This window comes from Ammospiza caudacuta, chromosome 22, assembly GCF_027887145.1.
Source record: "Ammospiza caudacuta isolate bAmmCau1 chromosome 22, bAmmCau1.pri, whole genome shotgun sequence".
In the NCBI taxonomy this organism is placed as follows: domain Eukaryota; kingdom Metazoa; phylum Chordata; class Aves; order Passeriformes; family Passerellidae; genus Ammospiza; species Ammospiza caudacuta.
In genome coordinates this window covers 10,352,178-10,371,119 of record NC_080614.1, presented here as the reverse complement: position 1 = coordinate 10,371,119, position 18,942 = coordinate 10,352,178, and the positions used below count along the sequence as shown (strand labels likewise).

Below are 18,942 nucleotides of genomic sequence, written 5' to 3'. Positions count from 1 at the left end.
GATGGACACATCCTCTGGGGTCTGAGGGGTGAGTTTGGTCCCTGATGGACACACCAATGCGGGGACAGAGGGTCTGAGGGGACAGTTTGGAATTTGGTTCCTGATGGACACATCCCCTGGGGACAGAGGGGTCTGAGGGGACAGTTTGGAGTTTGGTCCCTGGTGGACACATCTCCTACGGATTGAGGGGTCTGAGGGCTCACTTTGGTTCCTGAGGGACACTCCAGCTTGGGGACAGAGGGGTCTGAGGGGTCAGTTTGGTCCCTGGTGGACACATCCCTTGGGGACAGAGGAGTCAGTTTGGTTCCTGATGGACACAGAGGGGTCAGTTTGGTCCCTGGTGAACACATCCCCTGGGGTCTGAGGGGTCAGTTTGGCTCCTGGACTCTGGTGGGTTCTGGTGCTTTGTGGGGAGGCTGTCAGAGAGGAGGCTCTGAGGCAGGAAAACAGAGGGAAGGGGATGTTGCAGTCCTGGAAGGGAAGAGTTTGTGAGCTGAGGATGCTTTTCTGCCTCAATTTGGTTTTATTTGAACTCAGAGCAGTGGAACAGAGCTGGGTAATTCCCAGCCCAAGAAAGCTCTGTTGCATTCAGTTAAAGAGTAAAGTCATGTTTTGGTGAATTAACCTGTTCACAAACATTCCAGGACAGTGCAGAGTGACAGTGGGAGCACAATAATTTATTTCCTTTTTTTTCCAAGTGTTTGACAAATTTTTAACAATTTTTTTTACAAATTAAACGTTTCTGTTGTTAGCAGGTAGGATTTTGAGCACAGATTGATGTAGGGAACTTAACAGTAAAAGGTTTCTTCTGTCTTCTCTAAAGTAAAGGTTTAACAAATCTGACATCTGTAGCTGTGGGATTATTGTCAGCAATTGCTGCTCTCAGTTCAATGCAGCTAAACGAGTTCACTGCAAAAAAATTGTTTATTTCTCATTTAAGAAATTACCATAATTTCTTTTTAAGCCATGTGGATAAGCTTTCTTTAACAAATGTTGCCTTTTTTCCCATCCTTTGAGAATTGTAGAATGGAGAAAAAATTATTGCTATTATTATTATTATTATTATTACAGTATTTTTAAAAGTCTCTTCTGTGGTATTTATTGACATTTGTACTAGAAGTGCAGTCAGGGTTTTTGAGCAGTAGCTGGTGCAGAAAATTAATTGGCAGTGATAATTCCAGATTTATTTTTCATCTTTGCACTTTATTTGTCTCAAAAGCTCAAATTTACCATCTTGTCTTGCTCATCAGATTGTAATAATAACAACTTCTACCCAGTATTTCTGGAGATGCTTCAGAGAGCAAAATATTCCTCATTAGAGGAGGTATGAGCTGCTTTTTAGCGTCCAGATGCTCCCAGAATATTAAGGATTCAACAAGGATGCATTAAGGCTGTGGATTGAGCAGAAATCACAAGGAGAGATGATGAAAATAGGTACAAAAATGTTCCTGCAGAGCCTTCTGATCAGCAATTTTGTGCAGCTGGTATTAACTTTTTTAAAATTAACTTTTAATTTTTCCCTGAAATATTTTGTGTCCCCCTTGAACTAAACCTGAGCTTTTCTCAGGGGCTGATTCTCATCCTTCCTTCCTAATACTGAGAAGAATGGCAAAAATACAACAGGAAAAACTTCACTTCTCAGATGTTATCACCTGCTAACAGGAGCTCACGGATTTGCCAAGGAAGTCTGGGTTTGCTGGTTTAATTTGAGAGAAAAATGCACTTTTAGGGAGCAGGCAGCTGTGGAGTGAGTGCCTTGGATTTCCTCAGATTCTCCTAAAGTGGGAAATTTTAGCTGAGGGAAGAGGAGGAGAAGGAAATGGGAGAGGAAGTAGGAAGGGGCAGAATATTGACAGCAAAATAAAAGATGCGGGTTTTTTTGTCAATCTTTGATGAATATTGAACAAACCCGGTTTTGGAAACCCTAGGTTTGACACCTCCATATTTTTCCTGTTGGAAGACAAAACCTCCCAACCTCAGATGCTGTGTGAGCTGTTTTACCAACCAGAAATCATCACATTTTGGATATTTTTTAATAAAATCCCACCTCTTGGCTCTTCAGTTCCCCTTGCTGGGAGGGGAAGGAGGAGTGTGTGAGGCTAACATGCCTGAAATATTTGTGTGAGCTCAAGGGAATGTCAGGAGATTCACACCCTCTGAGCAGCAGCTCCAGGGCTGATACTTGATAAAAATATTTCAGGCCAGAGGGATTTCCTGTGGCCAATTCCTTTTTGGAATTGCTGGCATCAAGTTTTTGAGGTATTGTCACATTCCTGCATGTGGCTGGAACATGGAATTCGGGGATGTGGAAATTGGGGGGAAAAGCCTGGCAATGTTTGTTTTGTGTATAATGTTGGAATTTTTAATCTTGGTTAATGATGGAGCATTGCTTTGGTTTTTTGTTTGTTTGTTTGGGGTGTTGTTGTTGTTGTCTTTTTTTGTTTTTCCCACTCTTACATATTAAATAGAGGAGAGATGTCTCTCTGGTGTTATAGCGATATTTTAATAGTCTGGGCTTTGTTCCAGGCTCCTGAAATTAATTTGGGCAAATCCATTTCTGTCTCATTCTGTTCTCTGTAAAGAGAGGATGGTTAATGCTCCAAACTCTTATTAAAGACCTTAAAGATTTATATGTAAAATGTGGCACATTTAGGTTCTGCAAGTTTTGAGAGCCTGGAGAAACAGCAAATTAAAAGTTAACAGAATATGTGAAGATAAATCATATTCACTGTCCCCCTGTTACCAAGTTCTATTTGATTTCTTTAAATTCAAGCCTTGAATTCCTGGTAACAGTGGAAGAAAATTCAGCACCATGCCAGGACTCACAGAAATGAGCATTATGGGTTGCACTCAGACCTGCTGCCAGGAGAAAACAAGTGCTAAATTAAACAATAATCAAATTATTCATCTGGTCCCTGCTGTCCTTGAGCTGGAATCTCCTGCTGAGCTGTGTGTGCGATTTCCCCTGTCCTGCTGCTGCAGGAATCAGCTCCTGCGGGTGGCAGAGCCTCTCAGGGGTAACATTTGCTGTCCTTGCCCTCAGGTTGAGCAGCTCCACGGAGCAGAGCACCTCGTCCCGCCTCATCCGCAAGCACAAGCGCCGGAGGAGGAAACAGAGGATGAGGCAGATTGACAGGGTAAGGCTGGCACCAGCAGCACCCAGGGAGCTGAACTGGGAGTTCTGAGTGGAGCTCTTGGCTCCAGAAGAGATCCAGGACAGGTCTGTGCCTGTTGAATTCACTGGGAAGGTTCCCTGTGGCTCCAGGCTGGGCTTAATCTCTGCATTTGATGTTCTGCGGCTCCAGAGTGAAGCTTTCACCTCTCCCTTTCTCCTTTCACTGTGCAGTGATCCCATTTCTGGTCTTTTCCAAGATAAATCTCTGCAGGAGAAGCTCCATTATGGTGTGGGAAGGGGTGTGAGATACCCTGAGACCTGCTGGGAGGAGAAATCCAAGTTCACTGGAAATCCCAAATCTTTCTTTCTGCCCTTCCCTGTGCTAGTCCTGGGCAGCAGGATGAGGGTGACCCCCACAGACAGACCCTGAAATACCTGTTTTATTCTCCCATAAATCTCAGTCTCCACACATGAAAGAGTGACCTCACACACATTTTATCACAGGATAGTGTTTCAGAAGGTCTTTGCTAAGCACCTTTGTATTTCATTTTGGAGGCAGGGCAGTTTCTCTCCTCTCCCCTCCTGCTGGATCATGTGCTGTTCACTCCTCCCTTTAGGGAGGAGCTGTGGGTGCAATAATTCACACTCTGCTGGGCTCTTTAGGATGCAAATGTTTGCCTGACAGTCACAGCCAGGAAGCAGAAATAATTCCAGGGGAAGTTCAGCTGAGAAACCTCAGTATAGGAAAGTGCTCTGTGTGTTTTGTGATCAGACCTTTGGAGAAAGTGCAGACTCTGCTCAGATTTCTTTCCCTAAAGTCTCTAAATGAAGCATAATTTTGAGGAAACCTCAATAATTTCTGTCTGCCTTTCAGTTGGAATCCTCTTAATTCCTGATGAGTTAATCCTCAGCAGTTCTTACTCTGAGCCATTTAAAACCTTGAGACTTTTTCTGTTGTGTTTTGCAGTCGTCCTCGTTCAGCAGCATCACTGACTCCACCATGTCCCTAAACATCATCACTGTCACGCTCAACATGGGTAAGAGGACAAACCACGTTTTTTATTATGAATTTTGAGTGGTAGAGATGTATTTGGTATTTCTCTGGATTCCTAATCTGGAACTGGGCCATTTTCACCAGCAGATCAATGTTCCTTCCAGGGAAGGAGCTGGAACTGCAGCATGTGGAGTTAATGGTGAGGGATTGGGGTAGAAAGGCACTGGGGATTTGCATTTCTGCTGCTCCTGTGTTTCATTTGTCAGCCAGGCAGAAGTGTGCAGGGCTGCCAGCAAATTCAGCACCTTTCAGCAGCACCAAACCCTTCCTGCCTCTCTGACATGTGGAACAAATATTGCCTAATGTGTTCAGTGCTAATTTCCAAGTGTGGACAAGTCTTTTCAGTGCTCTTCCTCTTGCTGTTGTTTTTTTTTTTTTTTTTAAAGTAACACTGTCTTGGATGAAAAAATCCTGTCTTTAGCATCCTTTCCCTGAAGGTGCCAGGCAAATATTCATCATTACAGCAGCCTGAGATCATTGCAAGTCAAACCTTGCCCTGCTGATGTGCTGAGATGTTTCAAAGCTGAAACAACCTCACTCTTTGCTATCATTCCAATCACTTTATCTGCTTTTTTTTCCCCTTTCCCCACCCTTTACTTTGTGTCCATCTAGAAAAGTACAACTTCCTGGGGATCAGCATTGTGGGGCAGAGCAATGACCGGGGTGATGGTGGCATCTACATCGGCTCCATCATGAAGGGAGGGGCGGTGGCAGCAGACGGGCGCATCGAGCCAGGGGACATGCTGCTGCAGGTGGGTCCCTGTCCCCAAATCCTGCTGCTCTGCCCTGCCATCCCACCAGCCCCACGAGCTGTAGTCAGCAGGGAAGAGAATTTATTCATCCTCAGAGAAATGTGGCCCAAAGATGGGCTGAAATTGGTGATTCTTTGTGAGACACTCTGAGAAACGACATCTCAAAGGAATGGAAGTGGTGACCGTTAAATGGTGGGATGGAAGTGGTGACCAGGCAGTAATGAAGTAATTAAAACAACTTTTAACTTTCATGCTGCAAGGCTGACCTCTGCTCTCTGTTTCAGGTGAATGATGTCAATTTTGAGAACATGAGCAATGACGATGCCGTTCGGGTTCTGCGGGAAATCGTCTCCAAACCAGGGTGAGCACATCACAAAAAGCCTTCCTGTTTATCCTCCTTGTGCAGTTGTTGGAGCTGGGAAACCTCAGAGAAATCAACATTCTGATATCCATCAGCATGACTGATCTCAGCTGTGAACTTCTCAGTGTAAATGATGAATAGGTGAGGTTGGTTCTGGCAAAAAAACCAACATGAATTGAGGAGTTGCCTGCTTTCAGCAGGGCTGTTTGTTTATGTGATGAGAATTTTAATATCTCAGGAGCTGATCATCCAACAGATTTCACCACCAGTGCTCATCATCTGTGCAAAACCAGGAACCTCCTGATGTGCTTCATACTGAAAATATTAGAAAGTTTGTCAAAACTATTCATACTTAAAATATTATGAAGCTTCTCAAACCCATTCATACTTAAAGTATTATAAATCTTCTCAAAACCATTCTCAGAATGTACTTGACAACTGTTGAATAAAAATAAATTTGTTTCAAATAGTTCTTGTAGCATTTCCAGCTCTGTAGGAAATTCAAGAATCATCCTTAACCAGTTTTCTTTCTTCCTAGACCTATCAGCCTAACAGTAGCCAAATGCTGGGACCCTACTCCCAGGAGTTATTTCACCATCCCCAGGGGTGAGTACACATTTAAACTCTTTGTCGGGTTCCTGGGAAGCTCCCAAGATCTGGAATATTTTTACCTATTTTGGCACCTAACAGATTCTACCCATTCAGTCCTTTAATCGTTTGCTTTTGTATTGGGAGCCTGGGGTTCCACTGCCCATTGAGTTTCTGGGAGTTTTTCTCTTGGTTCACATCTTTGGATCCATCTCCTAAACTTCTGGGAAGTGATCTTAACCTAACAATTCATAAAAGGTTTGGAAATAATTATGCCAAGTGTTAAAAATCTTCATTTTCTCACAGTGAATCTTTAGAGAGAACTGAGTATTTTGAAGATGTGAGGGAAGCAGCAGTAATAGACATTAAAAAAATGAAAATTATCTTATTTTCATTAGCAGTAGAAGATCTGTGCTCATGTGACAAACACAGCTGCCTCCTGCTGGTGAGGGCTGTGCTGGTGGTGCTGTGGAATCAGTTTGTTCCCAGTCCACAGAAGATGACAGTGGCAGTGAAGATGGGGTGGAAAAAATGCAACAAAAACCAGTGCACACTGTGGGAGTCCTCTTGAAACCCTTAGGAAAACCAGAGAAACAACAAGAGAACAAGAGAAAACCTCTCAGATCTCTCAAAATCTTGGTGTTTGCTGCAAGTTTTGACCCCGTTTTCTGTCCCTTTGTTGTGGTACAATCTATGGGATCTCACTCATGTGAACCCCTCAGAAAACTAGAGAAACAACAAGAAAAAATTATAAAACCCCTCAGATCTTTCAAAATCTTGGTGTTTCCTGAAAATCTTGAGCCTGTTTCCTGTACCCTTGAGTGAGGTGCCAACTGTGGCACCTCACTCATATGAAACCCTCAGAAAACTAGTGTAACCGAAAGAAAACCCCTTAGATCTCTCAAAACTTTGGTGGCTCCTGCAAATCTTGAGCCTGTTTTCTGTACCCTTGTGGTCATGCCAACTATGGCACCTCACTCACACAAAACCCTCAGAAAACGAGGGAAACAACAAGGAAACCAGAGAAACTGCAAGAAAACATGATAAAACCCCTCAGGTCTTGCAAAACCTTGGTGTTTGCTGAAAGTTTTCACCCCATTTTCTGGTCCTTTGGATTGGTGCTGACTACGGCACCTCACTCACACAAACCCCTCAGAAAACCAAAGGAACAACAAGAAAACACGATAAAACCCCTCATATCTCTCAAAACCTCAGCGTTTCCTATAAATCTTGACCCCATTTTCTGTCCCTTTGTGGTCGTGCCAACTATGGTACCTCACTCATGCGAACCCCTCAGAAAGCCAAAGAAACAACAAGAAAACATAATAATACCCCTCAGATCTTTCAAAATCTTGATGTTTGCTGCACTTCTGACCCTGTTTGCTGTCCCTTTTTGGTGGTACCATCTGTGGGGTCTCACTCATGTGGAACCTTCAGAAAACCAGAGAAACCACAAGAAAACACAGTAAAACCCCTCAGATCTCTCAAAATCTTGGTGTTTCCCGCAAATCTTGACCCTGTTTCCTGTCCCTTTTGCTCGCAGCTGAGCCGGTGCGGCCAATCGACCCCGCGGCGTGGATCTCTCATACCACGGCCATGACGGGAGCGTACCCCCGTTACGGTATGAGCCCCTCCATGAGCATCACCACATCTACCAGCTCCTCACTAACAAGCTCAATTCCCGAGTCGGAAAGTAAGTCACCCCCTGGCCAGCCCAGGGCAGGGGGCTGCTCGGGGCCACCAGGGCCCGGCCACGGGCACGGTGACAGCGGCAGCGCCAGCCAGGCCTTGAGTGGTTTCTCACACTTGGGGAAAGCAGGAGAACTTTTGGTGAAGGTTGGAGGTTGATGTGGAGGTGTTTGGTCAGGGTTTTGTCTCAAGGAAAAGTGGTTGCTGGTGGATTTTAGTGGTAGGTTCAGGTTTTTCCACTCAGGTGCACATTTGGTTGGTTTTTAATAAATTTCAACAATAATGTTCACGTTTCACTTGGGAAATCCTTCTCTGATATTCACATGGCCTTCTTTTATACTTTTGATAAGTCTCCCATCTACATGAGTACATCTACTCATGTAGATGGGAGACTCCCTTCTTTCATTTAGTTGGTTTTTAATAAATTTCAACAGTAACGTCAGTTACTGACCTTGGGAAATCCTTCCCTGATATTCACATGGCCTTCTTTTATATTTTTAAATTGTTTTTTTGTTCTTCTTTATATTCCTAGAATTTATTGAGCAAGCTAAAAGTAAATTTAACATCCTACGTAAAATTATGATTAGATTTCAACCTGTTTCCTGGTTTGGCAGTCTGAAACAGCCATATCCATGAAACCAAGAGGTTAGATTTTAAAGATAGGTTCAGGTTTATCCACTCAGGTGAATGGGAGAGCTGTCTTCTTGCATTTACTTGGTTTTTAATAAATTTCAACAATAATGTCAGTGCTTTCTTATGGGAAATCCTTCCCTGATATTCATATGGCCTTCTTTTATGCCCAAAATGGGAGCATTTCAGATGCATCTCAGAATTTGCCATATTTGTACAGCAGCCAGAACTTTAAAAATACCAATTTTCTGTTCATATGCAGATCTCAGGTGTCCAAGAAAATAGAATTTATTGCTCCCCAATATTAGTTTGTTAATGTAGTTTTTTTCCCAAGACATGTTGCTTTTTGCCACTAACCAAACTAACTTAAAGCAAAAGCAAAGTTTTAGTGTTTATTTGAGGTTTGTAAGTATTGAAGCTGCATGCAGAGCTGGTCTGGGATGTTTTCATGCATATTGGCAGTGCATGTATGGAAAGAAACATTTTCAGTTTTCATTGTTTCACGTTTGCTGTACCTTTTTTATCCAAAATTTTGGGTGGCTGGAAAAGGACAAAAGTGCTTTTGAAAGGTGGGTGATGTGGGGAACTGGGAGGGGAGGAGGGTTCTGGAATTCCTGCTGGAGAAGGGTCTGGCCTACAAACAGAGATAAAAATGAATTTTCTAGGGCTGGAAAATGGGACAAGACAGAGAATTTGACAAATTCAACCTTTTTGTTATTTTATTGTAAAAAATGATGAGGAAAGTGTGAAAGCTCTGGGGATCCAGTTCTGCCTGTAATGATGTGAACTGGGAATGGCTGGGGAGGCATTTGGGAGTTTTTTTAAAGTGTTCCACAAGAAAAATTGAGGGCAAAGCAATCCTGGGAGGAGTGGATTGTGAGGGGACCCTGGGAAGGGTTTTTGTAAGAAAATACCTGATTTCTTCTGAGAAGGGAAGATTTCTTTTATAATTTAATTTTCCTCATGAATTTCCAGATCTTTAAATAAAAAACTGGACATGGATTGACCATGGTCACCCTTTCTGCATGGAGATGGGAGCTGCCCCTGACAGGGAATCCCAAAAGAGCAAACCCCAAAAACTTGTCCCCCAGAGTTCCTGGGAAATTGAAGTGGAAAATGATGGATCACAAAAACCCTTGGGTTTCCTTTCCTGCCTGTCTGGATGCAGAGAGGATCCTGCAGCTGCTTTGGGAAGCCAGGATGTGGGGACTCAGAATTTCTGTCACTAAACTGATGGCTTTGAGCCCAAAATCTAAACTGGTGGCCTTGAGCCCAAAATTGCTGCAAATGCTGTAATTCACTCTGTGGATGAGGGTGCATTTGGGAATCTTTATGTCTTTATTTTATTTTACTTACGTTACTTTACTTTATTTTACTTTTTAAAATTTTATTTTATTTTTATTTTATTACTTTTATTTTTTATATTTATTTCATTTTATTTTTAAAATTACATTTTAATATTTTTATTTTAATTTTATTTTTATTTTATTGTACTGTATTTTATTGTATTTATTTTATTTCATTTTATTTTAAAATTTTTAATTTTTTTATTACTTTTATTTATTTCATTTTTATTGTATTTATTTCATTTTCTTTTTTAAACTCTATTTTAATTTTTATTTTATTTATTTTATTTTATATTGTATTTTAATTTTTATTATTTTTATTTATTTAATTTCCTTTTAATTTATTTTAATTTTTCTTTTATTATTTTTATTTATTTTAGTTTTTCATTTAATTGTATTTTATTGTATTTTATTTTATTTTTATTTTGCTTTTATTTTATTTTTATTTTAATTTTTATTAATTTTTTATTTTATTGTATTGTATTTATTTTATTAAATTTTATTTTTCAATTTTATTTTATTTATTTTTTTGCATCTGTTGGTAAAACTGTATTTTTATTTCATCCAAACTTGGAGCTGAGAAGTTCCTTCAGGCTGAGTTCATTTCACAGCAGCCTGTGGCCTCTCTTCCTTTCAGAATTAGAAGACTCTCCCTTAACTGTGAAGAGTGACATGGCTACTATTGTCAAGGTCATGCAGCTGCCAGACTCAGGCCTTGAAATTCGGGACAGGATGTGGTTAAAAATCACCATCTCCAATGCAGTGATAGGTAAGCAGACCCCAGAAATGCTGAGAGGGAAAAAACCCATTGATTTAATTTAAAAACTACCTTTTAATGAGCTTTTTTTTCATGTCTTTGACCTCTTATATTCCGTTTATGGGCAGGAAATAACTCGTGGCCATATAGGTGTTCAAATGGCACAGTTTGGCTCAGATTACCCCATTTAAGGCTCAGCTGGCACAATTTGGCTCAGATAATCCCACTTTAGATGTTCAGCTGGCCCAGTTTGGGTCAGATAATCTGATTTTAGGTTCAGCTGGCACAGTTTGGTTCAGATGATTTCACTGTAGGTGTTCAGCTGGCACAGTTTGGCTCAGATAATTCCAATTTTAGGTGTTCAACTGGCACAATTTGGCTGAGGTTATCCCACTGTAGGAGTCCAGCTGGCTCGGATAATTTCATTTCAGGTTCACCTGGCACAATGTAGCTGAGATGACCCCGTGTCTCCTCTTACTGTCCCCATTTCAGGAGCAGACGTGGTGGACTGGCTTTACACGCATGTGGAGGGCTTCAAGGACCGCCGGGAGGCACGGAAATACGCCAGCTCCATGCTGAAACATGGCTACCTCAGGCACACTGTGAACAAAATCACCTTCTCAGAGCAGTGCTACTATGTCTTCGGAGACCTCTGTGGCAGTAAGTCCCCAGCTGGGAAGGACAGAGCTGGCCCCATGTCATTTCTGTGCCTTGAGGGTGTCCATTGTCCCCTTGTATGTCCTCACAAAGAGGGATTTCCATGAGGGTGGCAGAGCTCTGGAGCTGTTCAGTGTAGCCGTGATATTTTCTGAAAAATTCTTTTATTAGGATTTTTTTCTCCTGAGAAGCTGTGAGGCCTCAGGAACAAAATGTAAACAATGGTTATCTGCTGCTGTGGCATGCAACAGGTGCATCTGTGATTGGTCTCATGTGATTGTTTTTAATTAATGGCCAATCACAATCCAGCTGTCTTGGACTGTCTGGTCAGTCACAGGATTTTATTATCATTCCTTTCTATTCCTTTTAAGCATTCTGATGAAATCCTTTCTTCTATTATTTTAGTATAGTTTTAATATATCATTTTCTTTTAATATAATATATATCATAAATATATATAATAAAATAGGTAAATCAGCCTTCTGAAACCTGGAGTCAAGGTTCTCATCTCTTCCCATGTCAGGGCTGCCTGGAAACTTCCACAGCCCAGAGGAGGCGGAGTCTCTCTGGAGATATTCCAAACCCAGCAGGACATATTCCTGTGTCACCTGCAGGACATTCCTGTGTCACATGCTCCAGAATTGGACAGGGGGATCTCCAGAGGTCCCTTCCATCCCTGCCTCTCCAGGGGTGGCCCAGAACAGGGGACATTACCCTGAAATTGTGTGACAAGTGGCTGGTGCTCCCTGGTAGCAAGGAGAGCTCCCGGAGGAGGATGAACTCATCAAGCAAAGCGCTGAGGACAGCAGGATTTATTTCTGGTGGTGCCACACTGATGTCATAGGTTTTAGCTTTTTTATTTTCTGGATTCTGTGCTGATGCCTCAGGTTTTGGCTTTTCTACTTTTCACATTCTGTGCTGCTTTAGTGGGTGGGTCTGGGCTTCATATTATGGGATGGTGAGCTCTGTGCACGGAGCAGGGAGACAAAACAATTCCTGCTCCAGCTGGGCACCAAGGACAAATGATCCAAATCTCAGCCCAGGAGCACAAACACCGTGGGCTGGAGAGAGAAAAACAAGGGTGGGACTGCATGGGCTAAAGCAGGAATTGGACAAATCACTTCAAGATGCAAATGGAGCAGAACTGATCAAAGTGAGAGACCCCGTGCCCGGCCATGTATTTTGGGACCATTTTGGTTCATCTTGGGTTCATTTTGGGACCATCTTGGGTGCAGCCCTGGCTGGGCTCTTGTGCTGCCCAAGGTGGATCCATTGAGGAGAAACTTTTAATAAATCCCTGCTTTATTCTTTAGCTCTGTCTAGTCCCTGTTCTAGGGCAGCTTTCACACATTCCCTGCTGTCAGTCCCACTGGAAGAGGGGGATGTCCCCACCGTGTCCTCACCCTTCCCTCCCCTCTCCCTGCTGTGTGAGAAGGCTGATTCCAAGGCATTGCTAAACTTCAAAAACCTCCATAAATAAAGTCACAGTGATCATTTTACCTGCTGAGTAAGAATTTTTCCCCTTTTTTCTTTCCCAGATCTGGCTGCACTGAACCTCAACAACGGTTCCAGTGGAGCCTCTGACCAGGACACCCTGGCTCCTCTCCCACACCCTGCTGCTCCCTGGCCCTTGGGCCAAGGATATCCCTACCAGTACCCTCTGCCCCCTCCTTGTTTCCCCCCAGCCTACCAAGATCCTGGTTTTAGCTATGGCAGTGGCAGTGCAGGCAGCCAGCAAAGTGAAGGTAAGCTGGGCTAAAAGTGTTTTATCCCACAGCTCTCATTGTTCCCCACCATCTGCTTGAGGTCCTCAGTGCTCTCCGTGCTTGTCTTGTGGTTTTTTTTGCTCCCTGCATGGATTTTGTGCAATGAATTAAAGGTGTTTGTGGTTCTGGAGGAGGGGGTTTGGCTTTCAGCTCTCTGTGGGAAGTGCCAGGTTTAACCCAGGCAGGGATTGCCAGCAGTGGGGTTGGTGTTGCTGGAATTGAGGCGATTTCTGTGTTGCTGGGACAGGGGTTAGAACCAAGGTGCTCTTGGCTTGCAGGTCAGTGCTCAGCACAAAAGGAAAATCACATTTTTTGTAAGTGGGAGATGGCCAGCCATGGCTTTCCAGGGCTAAAACACTACTCCCAGGGAGGAGAGTCTCTGCTGGCATGTGTGACAGGGACAGGAAGAGAATTCTGCATGGATTAAAGACCTGCCCTCCTTCTTTTCTGCCCTAAATTCATTTTAGCCTTAGTAAATTAAATCACGTCTTTTTCTTGCTGTAGAGATGCTATTTTTTAATTTTTATTTTATTTTAAACCACTCCCAGAGTGAGTTTTGCTTTTGGAAATTTTTGCTGCCAGTAAAGAAGGGGTGAGGATTCCTTGTGTTTTTCCAGTGAACATCCAATAAATTGGATGTCACTTCTGCCTATTCACCACAGCCAGTCAGATTTTACAAAATGGCACAAAAGGGTTTCATAACAGGGGATTTTAGACCAGCTGCATGTCACCTTATACCAAAATAAGAAATATCCATGAGGAATCTCCCAGAGGCTTTAGAACTAGAAACTGCCCTGGACGGAAAGTGGGGGTGGTTTTTTGGCAGCTGCTTCTGTGAGCAGTAGGAATTCTCTCCCTGGTGCTGGATTAGGAAAGGAAAGGTGGCACTCCCAAAAAGTGCCAGGGTGTTCAGCTCTGAAAGGTTTCCACGCTTTTCCTGGTGGAAACCAATTTCTGTGCTGTTTTCTTGCTTTGTAACTGTTATTCCCTTGTTTTGTCCTGAGCAAGCATTAGACTGAAGGATTCCTAGAGGAATGGCTGACTCTAGGGGATTGGTAAGCCTCAAATCCCTCCGTGATGAATTCACAGCATGATCATTTTTAGATTCTCGTGACCCCAAATGTTAAACTGTATTTTGGTTTGGTTTTTTTCCTAATTTGAAATTCTATTTTTATTTTGAATTGTTTTGGACGCTCGACCTGTCTCAGTGCACAGTGGTGTGACATTGGCATATCAACCTGTGGGACTGTGCTGCAGCAGCTCAGAGGGGAGAGAATCAGCTGGGAAAACCCCATCCCCAGGCTCTTAAGAAAGTAAATAATCCAAATTTATTATGGTGTCACCTCTCTGGGCTGGATTTCTCTGCCAGTGTCCTTGCACTGCCCATTAATTGGTGGCCTTTAATCTTTAAATAAAAATCCTGGTGGCCAGGTGGCTCAGGCAGGGGTTGGGAATGCTGGAGCACAAGGCTGCCCTGCTCACTCTTAAAATAGTGCTAAATTTGGGGTTTTGTGCCCTCTCTCATTTATCTGCACTATTAAATCATAACAATCAGCAAATACCACTGCAGAGACCCAGGCTTGGAATATTCACTTAAAATCCAATGGTTTTGTGGTCTGTTTTCCATCTCTCTGGCACTCTGCAGAAAATGCAGCCTTTCCCCCCAAAATCCAGTGTGGTTTCCCATTTCTCCAATCAGCTGGAGCAGCAGAAAGTGATGGGCAGAAAGTGATCTGTAATTCAAGAAGGAGCAGCCTAAAATAATTCTCTTTTTCCCATTTCTGTGACTTATTTAAACTCAAAAGCTGGTCCCTTGTTCTGCTGACTGGGGATCCTTTTTGGGAAGTCCATCCCGCAGTAAGGTGCAGGAATTCAATGGGATATTCCTTTGATTGATTAGCTGGATTTTTAAAAAAATAATTAGCTTGGGACTGTCTCCTAATCTGTCTGTCATGGGAACAGAGCAAGACCTTCAGCTTCTATAAAAAAACAGTTTTGGAAGTTTAGTAAAGCTTGTTTTTACTATCAACTCAGCTGATACTCAGTGGCAATCCTTTGGTTTTCCAAGGTGATTTAGTGGCCTCTCTTAGGAACAATATCCTGGTGTTACTGATTTGGGGTAGAGCAGCTCAGGAACTGTTTCCTAGGGAATTCTCCAAGCAGGAGATTCTCCAATTCTCCAGCACAAGGCTTTAGTGAGGAATTTTAAAAGGACCTCCCCAGTGAAGCCAACAAAACTTCATGGATTTAAGGGTGACAGAGAAGGCAAAGGGGTTTCTTTCAGAAAAGGTAATTTTAAAATTAATTTTAAAAGGACCTCCCCACTGAAGTCAAAAACCTTGGGGATTGAAGGGTGACTGAGAGGGCAAAAGGGTTTCTTTCGGAAAAGGTAATTTTAAAAGGACTTCCCCACTGAAGCCAACAAAACCTCAAGGGTTGAAGGGTAACAGAGTAGGCAAAGGGATTTCTTTCAAAAAAGGTAGTTTTAAAAAGAATTTTAAAAGGATGGAGTGATTTAAAGCCTGAGTGATTGAAAGGTGACAGAGTAGGCAGAGGGGTTTCTTTTGGAAAAGGTACAAAATAAAGCAGAGGCAATTAGAATTAAACCTCATTTGCTTGAGTCAGACCCCAAATTCTTGCTTTTTTCTGCTCCCTCCCTTTCCTGGACTGGATTTGAGCTGGAATTCAGCTGCTGCTTTCCCTGTGCAAGCTCGCAGCTGTGTCCGTGTGTCCCCATGCATGGCACTACCCATCGCTGAGCCACCACCAGCACGTGGGCCTCACAGCAGAGCCCAGCTCATCCTGGCTCTTTTTCTCTCCTGTTTTTGGGCTGTTAGGGAGCAAAAGCAGCGGCTCCAACCGGAGCACCAGCGAGACCAGCAGGAGAGCAGCGGGCAGGGAGAAGGAGCGCAGCAAGTCCGGGGGCAGCGGCAGCGAGTCGGAGCCGGGCACGCGCCACGAGCGCCCGCTCAGCCAGCTCAGCCAGCGCTCTGCCAGCGACAGGAGCCACCAGAGCCACCACTCCTATGGTCCCCCAGGGCTGCCCCCCCTGTACAGCCTGCCCAAGCTGGGCTCCAAGGGGCTGGGCAGCAGCGGGCCCCCCGGAGCACCCCCGGTGCGTGAGCTGAGCGCCGTGCCGCCCGAGCTCACCGCCAGCCGCCAGTCCTTCCAGAAGGCCATGGGCAACCCTTGCGAGTTCTTCGTGGACATCATGTGAGAGGAAGTGCCTTCAAAAGACTCTGCGTTTTGGGGTTTTTTTTTGGGGGGGGGGGGTGGTTCTGGGATGCTTGGTTGGAAGAGGCTTGGCTGTCTTGCATGTCACACCTTCCTGTTCGCGAGTGTGTCGCAGAAAAGAAAAAAAATCTACAAAACTGAACAAAAAAAGAAAAACAATACAAACACCCCCTCAAGCTACAAAAAATGAGCAACAAAATCTCCTGGGATTGTTAAATCCGTCTGCATCTTTTTGTTCTGTTTGTTTTTTCTCCCCTGCCCATCTCATTTTGGATTGTGAATCGCCTGGTGTATGTTCACATCTTAATGAGCTTTGGTCATTGTGGCACCTACTTCAGTGGAATTAGTGTCTCTTTCTGGGCTGATTGGAGGACTGCTATTTCACATAACTTCTAAATTCCTGATAATGCATAGGAGCACTTTGATTTTTATTTTTTTTACCCTGCTTTTTCTCTTGCAAGGACAAAACATAAAAGGACTGCTGGCTGGTATCTGGGATACTGCCTTGGAATGCTGGTTCTTGGATGCATCCATAGCTCTAAGCAGACATGGCACCTACAAGTGCTTGGAAAGGAGCAGGATCCAACCAATTTCTAGAGGAAAACAAACTTGTGGCTACTTTCTGCTGACTAGGCAGTATAAATCAATCTTTCTTGGGTTCTTTGAGGGTTTTTTTTTAAAGATATTCTATCAAGGGAGTGCTGGAGTCTTGCTACTGTATGTGTTCTTTGTGCAGAACTTAAAAAGTTATTTCCTTCAGTTATTTCCTTATTTCCCAAGAGGGATTTTCCAGCTCCACTGGGTTCCTGGGCATTTCAGTCACATCCCTGCTGCCAGGTGTGGCTGTTCCCTCTGGATGTGCACCTGCTTGCAGATTGGAAGAGTTACTCCCACAGAAATAGGAACATTGCTGCAGTTCTGTCAGCTTTGCCCTTTTGAAGGGGCTGTTTATCCCATTCCAGCAGGGAAATCCTGGCTCCCACTGGGACATGGGACATCTTCTTTGTGATCCCTCCTTCCTTTCTGAGCACAAGCTTTCTCTTTTTTGTTAAAACAGAGATCTGGAGATGTCTGATCCCCCTGGCAACATTTCTAAGCACAGTGGGCAGAGAGGTGTGAGGGTATCTGAGAACAGATCAGAAATGGTACAAAAATAAATCCTTACCCTGAAACTGAGTGAGACCTACCCTGGGGCTCCCCAAAAAGAAATCCTTCAGCCTTGACAGCAAGTTAGGCCCAACTTGGAGCTCCCCAAAAATAAATCCTTACCCCTGACAGCAAGTTAGACTAACCCTGGAGCTCCTCAAAAATAAATCTGTACCCCTGACCCTGAGTTAAACTCACTCTGCAGCTCCCCACACAGAAATCTTTTTCAAATTCTCAAAAAGAACCCCCTGACTCCTCCTCCTGCTGAGCAGCTCTGCTGTTGAATATCCCCAAGATTTATTTTCTGGCTATTTCTGCTCTGAGGCTGTAGAAATTAAATTCAGGCAGCTTCAGGGATGTTTAAAAAGCTCTTTTGAGGCATGGTGAGCACAGCCATGCTGTCATATGGCTCATTTAATGCAGCCACTCTGGCATTTGACCATGAGGCCATTCCTCAGTTAAATTCTCTTTTGTGAGATTCTGCTGCTGGCAGAATTTAGGGCAGGTGCTTTAAAATCAGTTTTTACTGTAAATAAGCATTTTCTCCACTGGTAAGAAGCTGCTTTTTGGTCTGTTCTGTGCTTTTTGGGTAAATATCCAAGGTGGATGTGAGGAGAGAACATCTTAAAACAATCTTTTTCTCTTTGTACACACAGTTCATTTGTGAAAATGAAAACCTGACCCTTCAAAATGTTCAAAATTTTCACCCTGAAAACTGACTCTTCAAAATGTCCTTTTAATTCTGATTTTTCACTTATTTCCTTTTCAAAATGTCCTTTTAATTCTGAAAAGTCGTGCTTCAAAATGTCCTTTTAATTCTGATTTTTCACTTATTTCCTTTTCCCACCTCCCTTTGTCAGAGACTCCAGATGTTTGTGGGAATGGGAGACTCAATTTCCCTTTCCACAGGGAGCCAGGAATTCGAGAAACTCTCACTCAGCCCAGTTCTGGGCTTCTAAATTAATTTCCTTTGCAAAAACCTCCCCAAAAAAAGCTGCTCAAGGCTTCTGAAAGCAGAGCTTTCATCACCACCCATGGGTGGCTCCTCCAAAAGAGGCCCTGCCTAAAGCTTGACTGTACAACAGGACTTTTCTGTCCCTTCCCTCCTCCTCCCACATGCAAACCTGACTTGGTAAATTATTCTGAAAGATTGACACTTAAATCAGGGTAAAAGAGTGATGGAATTCTGCTCTGTCTCCAGGAGACACTGCTGAGCAGTCTGTGATTTTACTGACAATCACTAGTGGTTCTACTTCTAAATAAGTTGTGATTTTTTTTCTGGCATTTTATAAGTTATTATTTCTCTGGCCCTGTTTTAAGGCAAAACTCAAAGGGCTGGAGGGAAAAAAAAAATCTCCTTTTAATATTTCCAAAAAAAGAGATTAAAGCTCGGGGCTGAGCTTTTCACCCATATTTAATTGACATATTTTATTTCCAAGAGTTGCAGTTTCCACACCTGCTGGGGGTTGGCTTTTGTCTCGTGGTTTTGCTGTTGGCAGAAACTGTTCTGTGTCTTGCTGGTCTTTGCTGCTATGTTGAAAAAATGGCTTTTTTAAAAAATGTGTGTGCTCGTGGGTCACCCTGGGACGAGGCTGGGAGTCCCCAGCAGATGTGGGAATTTTTTTTGCTGAGGAAATTCAGGCTGGAGGAGGTGGATCCTCTTGAACAGTGCAATACTGAACAGTGACACAAAAATCTGCATCTTTTTTTTCCCCCCATCCTGGGCTGAAAGTCAGGTCTGAATCTTTGCCAGATCTGTTTCCTCAAGGGAACAAAAATGAGATTTCCCAAGTCCCATCCTTTGTGTCTTTCCTGTCCTGCTGCATTCCCTGCAGGATCCTGTGCCA

General features: G+C 43.4%; 1 protein-coding gene across 2 annotated transcripts in view; it reads left to right on the top strand.

Moving 5' to 3' along the window:
- DVL1 (dishevelled segment polarity protein 1) overlaps positions 1–15,932 on the top strand; it is a 45,681-nt gene extending 29,749 nt beyond the window's left edge. The window contains exons 6-15 of one of the 2 annotated variants that reach the window (XM_058818693.1): positions 3,044–3,137; positions 4,083–4,152; positions 4,782–4,921; positions 5,206–5,282; positions 5,821–5,888; positions 7,414–7,491; positions 10,173–10,304; positions 10,785–10,952; positions 12,488–12,694; positions 15,553–15,932. In XM_058818693.1, coding sequence (XP_058674676.1) covers positions 3,044–3,137; positions 4,083–4,152; positions 4,782–4,921; positions 5,206–5,282; positions 5,821–5,888; positions 7,414–7,491; positions 10,173–10,304; positions 10,785–10,952; positions 12,488–12,694; positions 15,553–15,932 — 1,414 coding nt within the window. Of the gene's footprint in view, positions 1–3,043; positions 3,138–4,082; positions 4,153–4,781; positions 4,922–5,205; positions 5,283–5,820; positions 5,889–7,413; positions 7,564–10,172; positions 10,305–10,784; positions 10,953–12,487; positions 12,695–15,552 lie in introns of both variants that reach the window. The other variant, XM_058818692.1, reaches the window with a different exon arrangement.
- Positions 15,933–18,942: the final 3,010 nt, after the last annotated feature.